Consider the following 14,393-nt stretch of genomic DNA (forward strand, 5'->3'; position numbering starts at 1 on the left):
TGGCAGTAATTCGAAGTGCGGCATAACCCCCCCCCCCACTCACCCCGGTGAGTATGTGAGGGTGGTAATAGGAAAAGGTACCAGCCAAACACACAGGCTATGTAGATCAGATCTGTGAGGTTGAATTACAAAGATAATTATTGTGTGCGTCGTGTGTGTGTGTGTGCGTGCGTGCGTGCGTGCGTGCGTGTGTGTGTGCGTGTGTGTGTGTGTGTGTCTGGGTGTGTATGTAATGGCAGGCAGCAGATCAAAACAAAAGAGGTGATGGAATTAATCCTGACCTCTGCCATTGCTCTGAGCAACCCCCCCCCAGACCATTGCTCTTCGCCTGCCAAACCATCACAGAAAGGGGAAAGACTATATGCAAATCAGGCTTGGTCCAACCCCAAAATGGGCAGTCCAGCCCAAAACTGTGAGATCACATCCCTTCTGCACAAGACCCCAAGCATCCCCAGACATCTTTCAGCCTCATTGGGCATCATTAGTGAGGAGTAGCTTGGGTCTCTAGGCCCAGCAGTCACAGAACCCACGTCTGGGCATACCCATCCCACTAAGGGTGACAACAGCAAAACAAAGAGGTGATGGCTGGAAGGGTATGAATTCATCTTAACCTCTGGCATTGCTCTGGGCAACCATCCAGACCATTGTTCTTTGCCTGCCAAGACATTACAGAAAAGGTTAAGACCATATTCAGATCAGGCTTGGCCTCGCCCCAATTCAAAACCATCACCTCTTTTGTTTTGCTGCGAGTTGATCAGACAAAAGGCTGACCTAGAGGGGGAAGCATATGTCTCATAGTAACAAGCATTTACCATGATAGGAGTGTCCAGTACCTTAGATGGAAGCACTATACATTAAATAGTGGATGTATGGTCGTCTGTTGGCCTCAAGATGTACTTGGGGAATACTCGAAGCCAGATTTATCAGGAAGCATTCTTTTAGGCACCATCCAAAATCCGCAGGCGTGAACTGGTAGGCCAACTGTCAGAAATGATGGAGACCCATTGATTGTGTAAAGCGGGGAGACCCAGTGAGAAAGAGTGAATAGAGAACAGAAAGTACAATCCAATCTCCTAAAGCCACACGTGGTGTGAATTTACAATTACAGGCTTTGATAAGACCCATTTTATGCCACTGTTGAGATTGGCATTAGGCCTCAGGGTACTAACTTGGCAAAGGTTATGCCTATGACTATGTCAGTCTGCAATGGTCTTAGCAAACATGGATTGACTGGAATACACATGTATAGACTATTTATGTAGGGTTTCTATGTGTTTCTTTGCTGCAACCCTAAAACCAACCTTGTGTTCAGAAAAGGAATGCCAATAGGATACGCTAGAAGAGGGACCACGCCCTATCACTTCAACACGTCCCAGGGAGCGCAGTCCCATGCATGCCAGTGTTGAATAGAATAACTTGTCGCATAGATTCTTCAGGCAGAATTCCCTTATGCACAGCAGTACTAGAGCTGGTTATATATGGGATAAGGTACCTTCGTACCATACATGATAAGGATATTGCAGGACATGGAGGAGTTTTGTGGCCAAATAGAGGAACAAGGCTAAAGGCTGAGTTCCTTTATAAGGTCATGGGACTCCAAGGTGACTTGCTGCATCCTTTGCTCCTACAGTAGGGTTTATTGTATTCCTCATAATACATGGCCACACACCTGCATTCCCTTTAATACTGTGTCTCTTGTTTAGCATAATGTAAGAGATTTTACATTTGATGATCCAAATAATCAGTATAGAATCTGTTTGGATTTGAAAAAGCAAAAATATAGCTCCTAATGTGTTGCAGAAAAACAGTAGCAATTTCATAAAAATGTAATGGAAAAAAATGCATGTTGTGCTTTAAAATAGGCAATGACATGCAGAGATTCTTGTTCCCGTGAGTTAAACTCCAGCAGTGCACAAATTAAGCATTCTGCAATAAACAGTTCCTTGTCAATTACCGGCTGTAATGTGTCACAGAAAACTATTCCACAAGCAAGGAATTTGAAAAGCTTTTCACAGCTTTAATTAAATGCTGCAGTGACAGCTGACATTTATTCTGTTGGCTCAAGCAGGAGGCATTGTGACATCACAATGGCATAAGAACTGATCACAAAAGATTGTGATGTCAGTTTCTTATTACATGTCAGTTGTGGTGTCACAAGTAGCCTGTAATATGAACATTATTTCCAGGCTTCTATACTGACATCGCAGGCTGCCATGATTAATGCAATATAACCTGAGCGTCGAGAGCATTACCGACTCAGGTAATGCCCCGTGGCCAATAGTTATAGAAGGGAAGAAGAAAAGGTTTTTTTTTTAAACGTACCTGTGTCCCTAGCGGGGGACGATGGAAGCCTCCAGACGTGTGGAGGCGCAGAGTGCGATGGCCCTGCTCTGAGTTTCCACACGGCTGGAGTCTGCCATCGTCCCCCACTGGGGAGGAAGGAGCAAGAAGGTAAGTGGGGCTGGGGAGGACAGAGAGGAGGGAGGAAAGGAACAAAAAACTATTAAAAAAAGCCTTACCAGAGGCGAAGGCAGCCTCTCAGCTGTGGGCAGGCTCGGAGCGTGGATGGCCCCGCTTCGAGCCTCCTCATTGGCTGAGGGGATGCCACGCCCCCCGCCGAGGACAAGGCGGCTGGAATCCTGGCAGAGAATCGAAGGATTCTCGGCCGGGTAACGACCTGGTGAGAGCCAATCAGAATGCATGTTGCATTCCGCTTGACTCTCGCCGAGTACTAATATAAGGAAACTAATGGCAGTATTATAAAAAATCAAGGACCTTCACCATTATCTCTCTTTACTGATACTGCTGTTAAACAAATTCAGAACTAGTAATAGAATACATCTTCTGTGCTAAACACCCAGCTCAGCTGGAACGTCAGCGTGTTAAGCACCAGTCTCTGCAATTAATGCATTGACCGCCTGAGCAACCATATCTGCAATGGGTTGCGTCATTTCCAACTACCTTACATAGTTGAATGAAATTCTACTCTGTCGTCCGCACAGCCACCACACTCAAAGTTATGAATACTTTATCTTCTCCAAAGAGGAAGTTACTCTAGCTTCCTACGGCAGACACACATGCGAAGTACAACAGCTGGAGACCAAGGGAAGGATGAATAAATTCAGGACGGTTACTAGTTCTAAAAAGGTTGTGACTACTTCGGGAGATGGAAAATCTGTTGTTTCCTTCAAAAACATTGATTGCTACGTTCATATTAAGGGCCCGATTCATGGAATATTTGCCCGGTTCAAAATAACTTTGCACTGCTGAAAAGTGAATTTGCACTGCCGACCCTGATTTATGGAACCGTGCAAAGTGTATTTTTGCTATGCAAAGTCAGTGCATAGTCATTTTTGCAGTACAAAATGGCGTTGCCCGGACTTTGCACAGCAAAAATACACTTTGCATGGTTCCATGAATCAGGGTCGGCAGTGCAAATTCCCTTTTTCAGCAGTGCAAATTCCCTTTTCAGCAGTGCCAATTCACTTTCCAGCAGTGCAAATTAACTTTTGAACCAGGCAAATATTCCATGGATCGGGCACAAAGTGTGTGAAAGGCCTAGACAAAGGGCACAGATCTCCATGACGAGCCTGTTATTTTTAGTAAGGAAATGGCAATTGAGCACCCGGGAATTTCAGTATACGCTGGAATACTGGAGACTGCCACTTTTATTGAAGGTGTTATAGGAGCGATTGGGTATCAGCCAACAGTGCAGGAAGAAGAAAAACGCCATCTCCATGTGCAACTCAGTGTGCCCTTCCTATCACGTGACTGTCCTGAACGCGACGCCCTATTTACATCAATTGAAGGAACACAGAACTCCCCCACGCCCCACCCCCAAAGAAGGCGCCAGCTACAAAATGAATCTGTCTCAGGTAAGTGACGCATAAAGAATATTCCAGCTCCCAATCCAAATAACATTCATGAGATGTGTCGGTTTCCATCTCTCGCTGCCTAAACTTTGAGCTAAATGAAATGTGTCCACAGGCAGCCAGCGCCAGATGCGGGTGAGCAAAAAAGCACAACTTATCCTTGCCAAAAGTTTAGCAGATGCATCCCTCTGCAAACCAATGGCAGGCGACTGCTGCCTCGACCCTGGGTCCCACTCCCCCACAACAGAAGGTCATGGCGATGGAATAGAAGAGTTACATGTTGAGACGTATGATTCCTTTGGGAGCGGGTAAAGCCTGGGCAAATCCTATGGTGCAAAAAGCAACATTATGGGTTGAATTGAAAAGGTCATTTGGGTGCCAGCAACTTTACAAACAGCTTATGCATGGGTGGCCCCTCTCTCTTCTCCGCAGGTCCTAGAGGTATCCTACTTTGGCATGATTCGCTAACCTAGCACACGTTGGCTTTCAACAGTGTTTTTGTCTATGGGCGCCTCAGGCTCAATTTTTTATTTTTGTTGTACCCTCCTGCACTTGGACAACACCTTCTTCTAGCCTGGTTATTCTTTAGGTCATTCAAGAAGCACTCCAGTGCCCATCCACTAACCATCAGCTCGATCAAACAGTGGCACTTGGAACATTCGACCATATGCAGTGTAACGTTGAAGATGATGGTGCCCACCTGCATAAGACGAGGGTGGGCATTGCTGGTAATACCCCCTCCTGAGAACGACATAGACCATGCAGGCCAGCTGTCATAATAACATGCAGTTTGGATTCCAGCAGGAAGTTGTTTCTTCGTACACCCTCTGTGTTGTAGCATGTGCTGTTATAAAAAAAATACCGCCATTGGCCGGTGCAAATGTGGGCACATGATCTTGTTTTGGGGTGTTTTACTTTAAGGATGAAAGGAAGATTTGCCTGCGAGCAACAGACGGGTGAGGAGGCAGACTGGAATTTTGTAAAGAAGTACACAACATGCAAAGCTGTGAAGCCTACTATGATGGGAAGTTCCTAAGATAAGAATGGGTTAATATCCTGCAAAAGTGAATGCTAACACAGTGCAGGATGGAGACATATGGGCCCCAATACCATCAATGTTACTGTCCCCTCGAGAATGTGGTAAACATTTCTGTTGGTTAGTCATCTTCAAGCAGAGAGGAATTACAGAGGAAAATCCCACACTGCAAGAACAGGACATATGAAAGGCTTGAGCAGCTTGTATTTCGAACTAGTTCAGCCTGCTGGTTCTTGCACAACCAGGCCGAACTATCTGCAATGGACTGGGGGCAGGGCGGGTTGTTTGTGATACCCTCCTTCCCTCCCACTTATAGTGGTGCTGGATTTTTGACTACCTCCCCAAGGTGAAAGTGATATCTAGTTCCCTACGCATGCCACAGGCTTCCAGGAGACCTTCCAGCATCCGCATATACAGGCCCAGAATAAGACCAGACAATGGATAGAACTTGTCAAGGTAGGTTACTTTTGCAATCTGCACCAAGCGCCATAAGAAGTAGGTGGGGCCATATTTAAATCTGCACAACCACATACACATCTCTCCGTACCTGCTCTCTATCTGCTGGCAGTGATGGGTTGTTCCGCCCGCCAGTGTGAACTTCATGTTGGATGAAGTAATTGCTGGCTTTTTTTTTTAACTGGTGAATTGTACCACCAAATGGTACTGTGCCTACAGCTTGGGGCAGGGATCGAATCATAATATAATTAGCGTCATTGTCATCTTCATGAGGTAGCAGAAATATAAGACTAGAAGGCATTGGTGGTGGATTCCAATATTGTACATTTTGTTTGCAATTTGCATCTATATTTTGTCTGTTTATTTGTATTTGTAAAGTGCTCAAACCCTCGGCGAGAGAGCGCTATTGTCATAAATGATAGTTGAGAACATGTTAACATAATGTTAGGCAAGTGAATATTGATCGAACATATCGGTCAGACAGCTTTGTGAAATTTACCCAGATTGGGCTCAGCTCTCAATAAAAAATGAACCTTGTTTCACAATTAAGAGCCAAAAACAGCCAAACAGCCAACATCCAAAATCTGCCCCTAGCAGAATGACCCCTATATTTGGGTGGGGAAAGACGCATACTGGTAGTTGGCTTTTGGGCAGAAACAACTTGCATAACTTACAGTGAGTTTCTGGAAGTGAAAGAGGAAGGCAATCTTGAGTGAAATGGGAAGCATGTTGGACTCTCACTGCATCAGTCTGAAAGTGCCGATTGTCAAGCAGTATTATTGTAGGATATAGCTGGCAGACGATATGCACATATCTGTTCTTTTTCTGGGTGCATGTGTTTTCCCTTTGGGTCTTTCCTGACGGCACAAGATCTTCAACATGTATAAGCGGGCGCAGGTGTGTATATTTAGGAGATAACGGCTTGCCTCATTCACAGTATCTTGTGTGCACTAACAGTAGGGCTTTCTGCAATAGGCTTCTGGTGTGATTATTTCACTGGAGAAATGAAGACCTGCTTTTAAATCCGCCTTTTGTATTGTAGTCTCTGTTTCCTGGAGAATAGACCAAATGCATAGCGTTTATGGTTTGGGGCGTTCAGAGCCCCAGTGCTAAGGCGTTCCCTTGCACGGACAATAAGGCGCTATTATGTGTTGCTCTGACCAGCTTAGAGGACATGTGACAAACAGCTCAGATTGAGATGCTGTCCTGGAGGAGTAGATATAGTGAGGTCCGTGTTGAAGATTAAAACACTGATGATGTGTTATTGCCCTGGGTATTAATTCGGTAACCTCATCATTTTGAAGTGGTAGGGTTAGTGCTGGTCACTAGCTGAATGATGAGAGAGCAGCTCACTTGAAAGTAAAATGCATCACAAGTAAATAAGCGGGGCTTGGTGATGGGCCAATCAAACCTGGTGAAATCAAGTTTATAAACTGAAAGAAAAAGGGCCTCATTACACGTTAGACGGTAAGGGTTTACCGGTACCGGTAAGGGCACCGGTACCGGTAAACCATTACCGCCTTACTACGAGTTCCCTTTGCGGGACCTGACTTTAATGGCTGGTTTTACCAGCCGTTAAAGTAGGGTGCCGCAAAGGGACCTTGGAGCTAATTACGGTACCGCAATTTGCGGTACCGTAATTAGCGCCTTCGCCATTCCCATTATGCCCTATAGGGCAAAAATAGGAATGGGGAAGTGCCTTGGTGAATGGGGAATTACCGCCCCCGCTCACCTTGGAGTAGGGCGGTAATTCCGCCATCCACCAAGGCGGACACAGTAAAATACCGGCGGCAACCATGGCGCTAATAAAGCCATGGTTACCGCCTACCGTGTAATGAGGCCCAAAGACCCATTGGCTGATCCTGCCTTCCTATGTGAGACTATTGACCAAGCGTCCATGTCATGAAGTTTGTGATGTAACAAGGAAAAAGAGCAAATATTATTTGGACAATGGAGCAAGGACATCCCGTCTGTGTTACACAAAGATTGTTAAAACAGGAAAATGTGTGACAGTTGTGTAAAGGGCGACGTAAAAAACGTAGTCCCTCCAAATTAAGCTGTTCATTTTTAATAAACTTCTCGCTGAAGGTGGCGGAGCGAGGAACACAATGGTGCTCTATTTGTTTTGGGTAGGTTTTATGTGAGCAAACTTGTGTTGTGGGACTTTTTGGGAAATTCAGTTTAGTGCATTTATTATCACCTTAGCAGTAAAAAGAGTGCAAAGCAATTTTCCTTGTTTCTGTAATAGTGACACTTCGTTTATTTAATATAAATTGGAGAACAATTTGTTAATTACACAAGCAACAGTACATTGCAATGCATTCTTGCACATTTACGTGTATGGGTGCAATATTCATGTAATAAAGTACAGTTTGCTCCTGTGTGTGCAGGAATTGGGGAGGATTTGTATTGTGTTGAGATTAGTGTATTTTAATTTAATTCCTCATGTTTCCCCCCTCTTAGAGGCTTAACATTAAATTTGGGTTAAGATCAAAACCCTCATATTCGTCATCATGCAGGTTTTTCAAGAATCATAGTTTAGAAGACTGCTTCCTCATTGTCAAAACCACAGGAAGGAGGTTATTCTGGAACACAATGGACATTCCATTGCCTAATTATAGCTCATGAATGTGCCTAATTTACCGTACACGAAAATAGTTGTCTGCTTGATATATGTATAATCGTCTTGTCCATAGGCATGTTTCATATGAATGATATTATTTCTATATAGAGTTGCATGCCTGTTTCCTCACACTTTAACAACAGCTGTTATTATTATCCAGTGTAATGGTGTCCAATGTATGGTGCTTGCACCGACAAAAGGCAGTCATAGGATTCCAGATTCTCACTGCATCTTGCCCACTTTAGATAATCCCTTTTGCCAAAGAATCCAGGCAGTTTTGAGACAATCCAGACTAAGCAGCATCTGAACCAGAAATACCAAAGAAGAATATGCAAGGAGAGCAAGAGGGGGATGGGATATGATAGAGGATTTTCATTCCACTAGGTCTGAAGTGGAGTAAATAAGTGAACCTATCCCATCTTAGGTGGGTTCCTGGAAATAGAGAGGGGGATGGGATATGATAGAGGCTTTTCATTCCACTAGGAGAACAAGTGGAGTAAATAAGTGAACCTATCCCATCTTAGGTGGGTTCCTGGAAATAGAGAGGGGGATGGGATATGATAGAGGCTTTTCATTCCACTAGGAGAACAAGTGGAGTAAATAAGTGAACCTATCCCATCTTAGGTGGGTTCCTGGAAATAGAGAGGGGGGTGGGATATGATAGAGGCTTTTCATTCCACTAGGAGAGCAAGTGGAGTAAATAAGTGAACCTATCCCATCTTAGGTGGGTTCCTGGAAATAGAGAGGGGGATGGGATATGATAGAGGCTTTTCATTGCACTAGGAGAACAAGTGGAGTAAATAAGTGAACCTATCCCATCTTAGGTGGGTTCCTGGAAATAGAGAGGGGGTGGGATATGATAGAGGCTTTTCATTCCACTAGGAGAACAAGTGGAGTAAATAAGTGAACCTATCCCATCTTAGGTGGGTTCCTGGAAATAGGGAGGGGGATGGGATATGATACAGGCTTTCATTCCACTAGGAGGTCAAATGGAGTAAATAATTGAACTTATCCGATCAGAGGTGGGTTCCTGGTAAGAAAGCGGGGGATGGGATATGATACAGGCTTTCATTCCACTAGATATACCATGGAGTAAATAAGTTAACCTATCCGATCAGAGATGGGTTCCTAGAAAGAAAGAGGGGAATGGGATATGATACAGGCTTTCATTCCACTAAAAATACACGTAGGGCCTCGTTACGACCCTGACATTAAGGGGTTAACGGCGCCGTAAAAGGTTGCGGCGCCGTTAACCCCTTAACGACTTACTACGAAGTCCCTTTGCGGCTCCCGACCTTAACGGCTGGTCTCTACCAGCCGTTAAAGTAGGGACCCGCAAAGGGACCTTGAATGTAATTACGGTACTGCAATTTGCGGTACCGTAATTACCGCCTTCCCCATTCCCATTGAGCCCTATGGAGCAAAAATGGGAATGGGGAAGGGCCAATGGTAAATGGGGAATTACCGTCCCGCCAACCTTGGAATGGGGTGGTAATTCCCCATTTCACCATGGCAGATTCGGTAAATTACCGGCGTTAACCATGGTGCTAATAGCGCCAATGGTTAACGCCGGGGTTGTAATGAGGGCCATGGAGTAAATAACTGAACCTATCCAATCAGAGGTGGGTTCCTAGAAAGAAAGAGGGGAATGGGATATGATACCGGCTTTCATTCCACTAAAAGTACACATAGGGCCTCGTTACGACCCTGACATTAAGGGGTTAATGGCGCCGTAAAAGGTTGCGGCGCCGTTAACCCCTTAACGCCTTACTACGAGGTCCCTTTGCGGCTCCCGACCTTAACGGCTGGTCTCTACCAGCCGTTAAAGTAGGGACCCGCAAAGGGACCTTGAATGTAATTACGGTACTGCAATTTGCGGTACCGTAATTACGGCCTTCCCCATTCCCATTGAGCCCTATGGAGCAAAAATGGGAATGGGGAAGGGCCAATGGTAAATGGGGAATTACCGCCCCGCCAACCTTGGAATGGGGTGGTAATTCCCCATTTCACCATGGCAGATTCGGTAAATTACCGGCGTTAACCATGGGGCTAATAGCGCCAATGGTTAACGCCGGGGTTGTAATGAGGGCCATGGAGTAAATAAGTGAACCTATCCAATCAGAGGTGGGTTCCTAGAAAGAAAGAGGGGAATGGGATATGATACCGGCTTTCATTCCACTAAAAGTACACATAGGGCCTCGTTACGACCCTGACATTAAGGGGTTAATGGCGCCGTAAAAGGTTGCGGCGCCGTTAACCCCTTAACGCCTTACTACGAGGTCCCTTTGCGGCTCCTGACCTTAACGGCTGGTCTCTACCAGCCGTTAAAGTAGGGACCCGCAAAGGGACCTTGAATGTAATTACGGTACTGCAATTTGCGGTTCCGTAATTACCGCCTTCCCCATTCCCATTGAGCCCTATGGAGCAAAAATGGGAATGGGGAAGGGCCAATGGTAAATGGGGAATTACCGCCCCGCCAACCTTGGAATGGGGTGGTAATTCCCCATTTCACCATGGCAGATTCGGTAAATTACCGGCGTTAACCATGGTTAACGCCGGGGTTGTAATGAGGGCCATGGAGTAAATAATGAACCTATCCAATCAAAGGTGGGTTCCTAGAAAGAAAGAGAGGAATGGGGTATGATACAGGCTTTTCATCTCACTAGGAGTACAAATGGAGTAAATAAGTGAATCTATCCCATCTCCGGTGGGTTCTTGGAAGAAAGAGGGTGACAGTATATGATAGAGGTTTTCCGATGTACTAGGAGTACAAATGGAGTAAATTTAAACAAATAACATCCTAGATGGGTTTCTGGAAAGAGAGAAGGTGATGAAATATGTTAGAGGCGTTTTAATCTCCCACGAGTACAAATGGATTAAATAAGTGAATATATCCCATCAGAGGTGGGTTCGGGAAATAAATCTCCAGAGAAGCACTTACATAGTCTCCCTAAAACGGGTGGTACTTGAGGAAATTGCTTGACTCTTGTGGGGAAATAATGAATAACACTTCAAAAAGCATGGACCAGATGAAACGAAGGGCACATAGAGTGGAAGCACGGCGCACGCTAACACATGGCCGACTGGAGAAGGGTAATGTTCAAAGGTGCTGTGCATGGATCCATGAGAAAGGGTGATTATCCCACCACCCCGCACCCACATGGTGTCAGAGTGCTTGTCACAGAGCCTCTACAGCTTACACAGTGAATCATGCCTCTTTCACTGTGTTGTGTCAATCAGTCTTATTGCTCAAGTTGACCCCTTCTAGATCATCACTTATGGTTTCTCTCCTCTTCCCACAGATGGCTTGGTGGACTGCCTGGATCCCGACTGCTGCCTCCAGTCAACGTGCCAGGCGAGTTTACTCTGCAGAGGGTCGCGGGACCCTCTGGACATAATTCAGCAGAGTCAATCAGGCTCACCCGCCGTCAAGTCCTTCTACGACCGAATCAAGCCCTTAGTCGGAAAGGACAGCACGCACATCATTCCCGGGGAAAACCCATTCAACGGCAGGTAATGCGCCAACTTAATGTTCCCTACTATCCAAGGGCTTGGAGTAGTGGCTGAAATACTGCAGCAGCGTTGATAGATGCAAAACTCGTCAGCAAAGTTTTATTCATTTCTCAACATGAAATGTGTCTTTAATTTTCTATATTCCCATCGTGTCATCAAGTTTCTCTGGTGGACATCTGTCATTGCTTATTACTGTCACTTTTATTTCTGCAACCAAGAAGCGGGTATGCATACCAATACTGCGATGCTGCCTAGCTCAACTGGTTGGCTGTGTAGGACATATACCAAATGGTTTGGTTCTGCAATTAGCACAAAAGCTATGCATTAGTAGCTATTCATAGAAATATTGCCCGGATTTACTTTCAGTCTCTAATCTACACTTCAGTTGGCCTTTGTTTTTATTTTCCAAAACAGTTAATTGGCAATTACGTCATATTATACCATGCAATCAACCAAGCAAATCAAATTGTTAACATTCTGAAATACACACCAAAATGTTACAAACATAGTTATGGAATACACTTACCACACCAGTAGGAAACCGCTCCTACCTGCAACATATAACAAGATGGAGGAAAAACTACTGTCACACTCCATGGGGTGGTTGGGAAGGGGAGGACAAAACCAAATATCCTATTGAACTCAACATTGCAAAGTCAAAGATCAGCGCACTCAAGTCTCATAAAGACCTTTGAGGAAGCCAGGGCATAAACAACATAATTTAGCAACACAATTAATACATTTCATAGCAACAGAAGAGTGCAAATATGGGTAGTAGCCCATAGAGGAGATTGTACACACACATAGAAAACTGTCACTGGTGGAAAATTGGCAATGTGAGACAGCACCACACACATACAATGGGACACATTTCCAGGAGGAACATGGCAGCCTTCACTGCCACAGAAAAGGAGACCTTTCACTGTGTGAACCCCTTAATCTTGCCTGGGGATCCAATTGCTCAAAGTTTTTTCTCAAAGACTGAAGTTCTCTCTGTTTATTCAAATTCTCCAGAGAAAGGCAGAGTGACCCTTAAACTCAATCTTCTTCTTGGATGCCACCGATCTCAATATACTGTCTCTCAAGCCAGTGTTAGGATGGAACTTCCCACTTGGGGATCTTGTTGGAAGTCAAAATACCTGAGCGAGGGTAACTGGAGGACCCCTCTGAGTTGGCTCCTCTCTGTTCAGGGCTGAAATGGGAGCTGGAAGATCTTCGGCGGTGTGCACATGGCTGGCATAAACCTGGAAATCTAGTGTTCACAATATTTTCAAGCTGCTCACATTTATTCACTAGCTGTGAGATAGAGGAAGCAATTCAGTGCTGAATTGTTTTGCGATGCATTCTTGCCTCTTGCAGGAATACCAATGGCACCAGAGCAAAGCATCAGAGTACTACATCTTTATAGTGGAAGCCACTCCTGACAATCGCGCTTCCCTCACCGGCCAGCACGGAGTCTACCTGCTGAAACTCTTTTGCAGGCTTCAATTATATTTTATGCATGGCCTCTGTAGAGTCGATGGGAACTGTTCCACTCTTGGACAGGCCCTCATATTGCCACCATAATTAGCAGTCTCCTGCAACATTAACTCCACTGAGGACTCCCCCATGTGTTCCTTGCCTTCTCCGTGGCCTAAACAGGGCTTATACAAATCTGCTAATGCATTTGCATCACACACTGCCCCCTTCCTCCCTACCATATCACTCCAAACTCCAGTCAATCTACTCTTCTTAATAGGTTAGTGCTCTGTCTGCAGAAAGGAAACCCTTCCATGCACTTGATCTATGCACACTGGGTCTCCAAATGTGTAGACATCAGTGTCCGTGTTGCCTCTACACTGTCCCACAACATTGATGCCTCTTAACCAGGGCTTGTATTATCAGGAGACACCAGTCATCTCCTCTCTTAAAGGGTGATGTCCATCAGGTGCTTAGGTCCTCTGCAGCTGCTGGTACAGTTGCTGCTGTCACTGCAACACATCACACCAGCTCTAGCACAAGTCCCTGGGATGTCTGCACACGTATCCCACATAGCTTTTTGAGTCTCGGCACGGAAATACCTGAAGTGGTGTGTGACCCTTCCACCTGGAATCACACAGTCTGCAGAGACCTGTGGGTTAGCTCACTAGGATTAGTTTAGTGGAGCTCTCTTTCTTTGTTTTGACTCGCTGGCAAGAGCACTGCACATTATCCTCTTACTATGTGTTCCAAACCATCGAACTTCTCCAAACAGGGACACCCGCAATTACCAGAGGATCGTCTCACAAAGCAAGGAAGAGTGCTGCCATCGTCCTACTCGCTACCTATGCCGACCCCGCAAGTTGGGTGTTTAGAACATGTCCAGTCACATGAAAGAAGAAAAAAATGAGGATCCTAGTTTGATTACTGTTTTTCTGATGAAAAGTTGGAAACAAAAAAAGGGATTAAGGAACAGAGATGGCTTAAAAGAAGCAAAAAGGGAAAGGAGGAGAAGATGGGGGTACCACCATTTATAAAAGGTAAGGAAAACTTTTAGAGAAAAATGAATTCATCGGAAAATTGACATTTCGACAAGTTTCTTAAAAGTACTACTTTGAGATAATGAAATGCAACCATTTTTTGCACAGTAGAGCATGGTCAAAAGCAGACTTCGGCGCTTGAGCATGACTTAATGCTTAAGTTAGGGCCGTTAGACTATCACAATCAGCATGTTACACTATAACAGAGGTTGGCAAAACAGAGCAGTATTGTATGGATTACTGAGGTAGAAAAAAGCTCTTTCACAGTCAAGCGGTTTTAGCGTTGCATGACTGGTAGTGTCATAGTTCATTGATACCATACACTTTCCATCAAAAGATATCCTTCTTCGATAGAAAGTCTAACTTTCATTGTATTTTAAGAAATGAAGTGTGCA

General features: G+C 45.0%; 1 protein-coding gene across 7 annotated transcripts in view; it reads left to right on the forward strand.

Annotated features, from left to right (window-relative positions):
* The window catches only part of TENM2 (teneurin transmembrane protein 2), a 3,863,575-nt gene that overhangs the window by 3,683,814 nt on the left and 165,368 nt on the right, over window positions 1-14,393 (forward strand). For all 7 annotated transcript variants that reach the window (XM_069654289.1, XM_069654288.1, XM_069654292.1 and 4 more), the window contains one exon: window positions 11,290-11,500. In XM_069654289.1, the coding sequence (XP_069510390.1) occupies window positions 11,290-11,500 (211 nt within the window). The remainder of the gene's footprint in view (window positions 1-11,289; window positions 11,501-14,393) is intronic.

Source organism: Ambystoma mexicanum, chromosome 3q, assembly GCF_040938575.1.
Source record: "Ambystoma mexicanum isolate Mex_15411 chromosome 3q, UKY_AmexF1_1, whole genome shotgun sequence".
NCBI classification, from domain to species: domain Eukaryota; kingdom Metazoa; phylum Chordata; class Amphibia; order Caudata; family Ambystomatidae; genus Ambystoma; species Ambystoma mexicanum.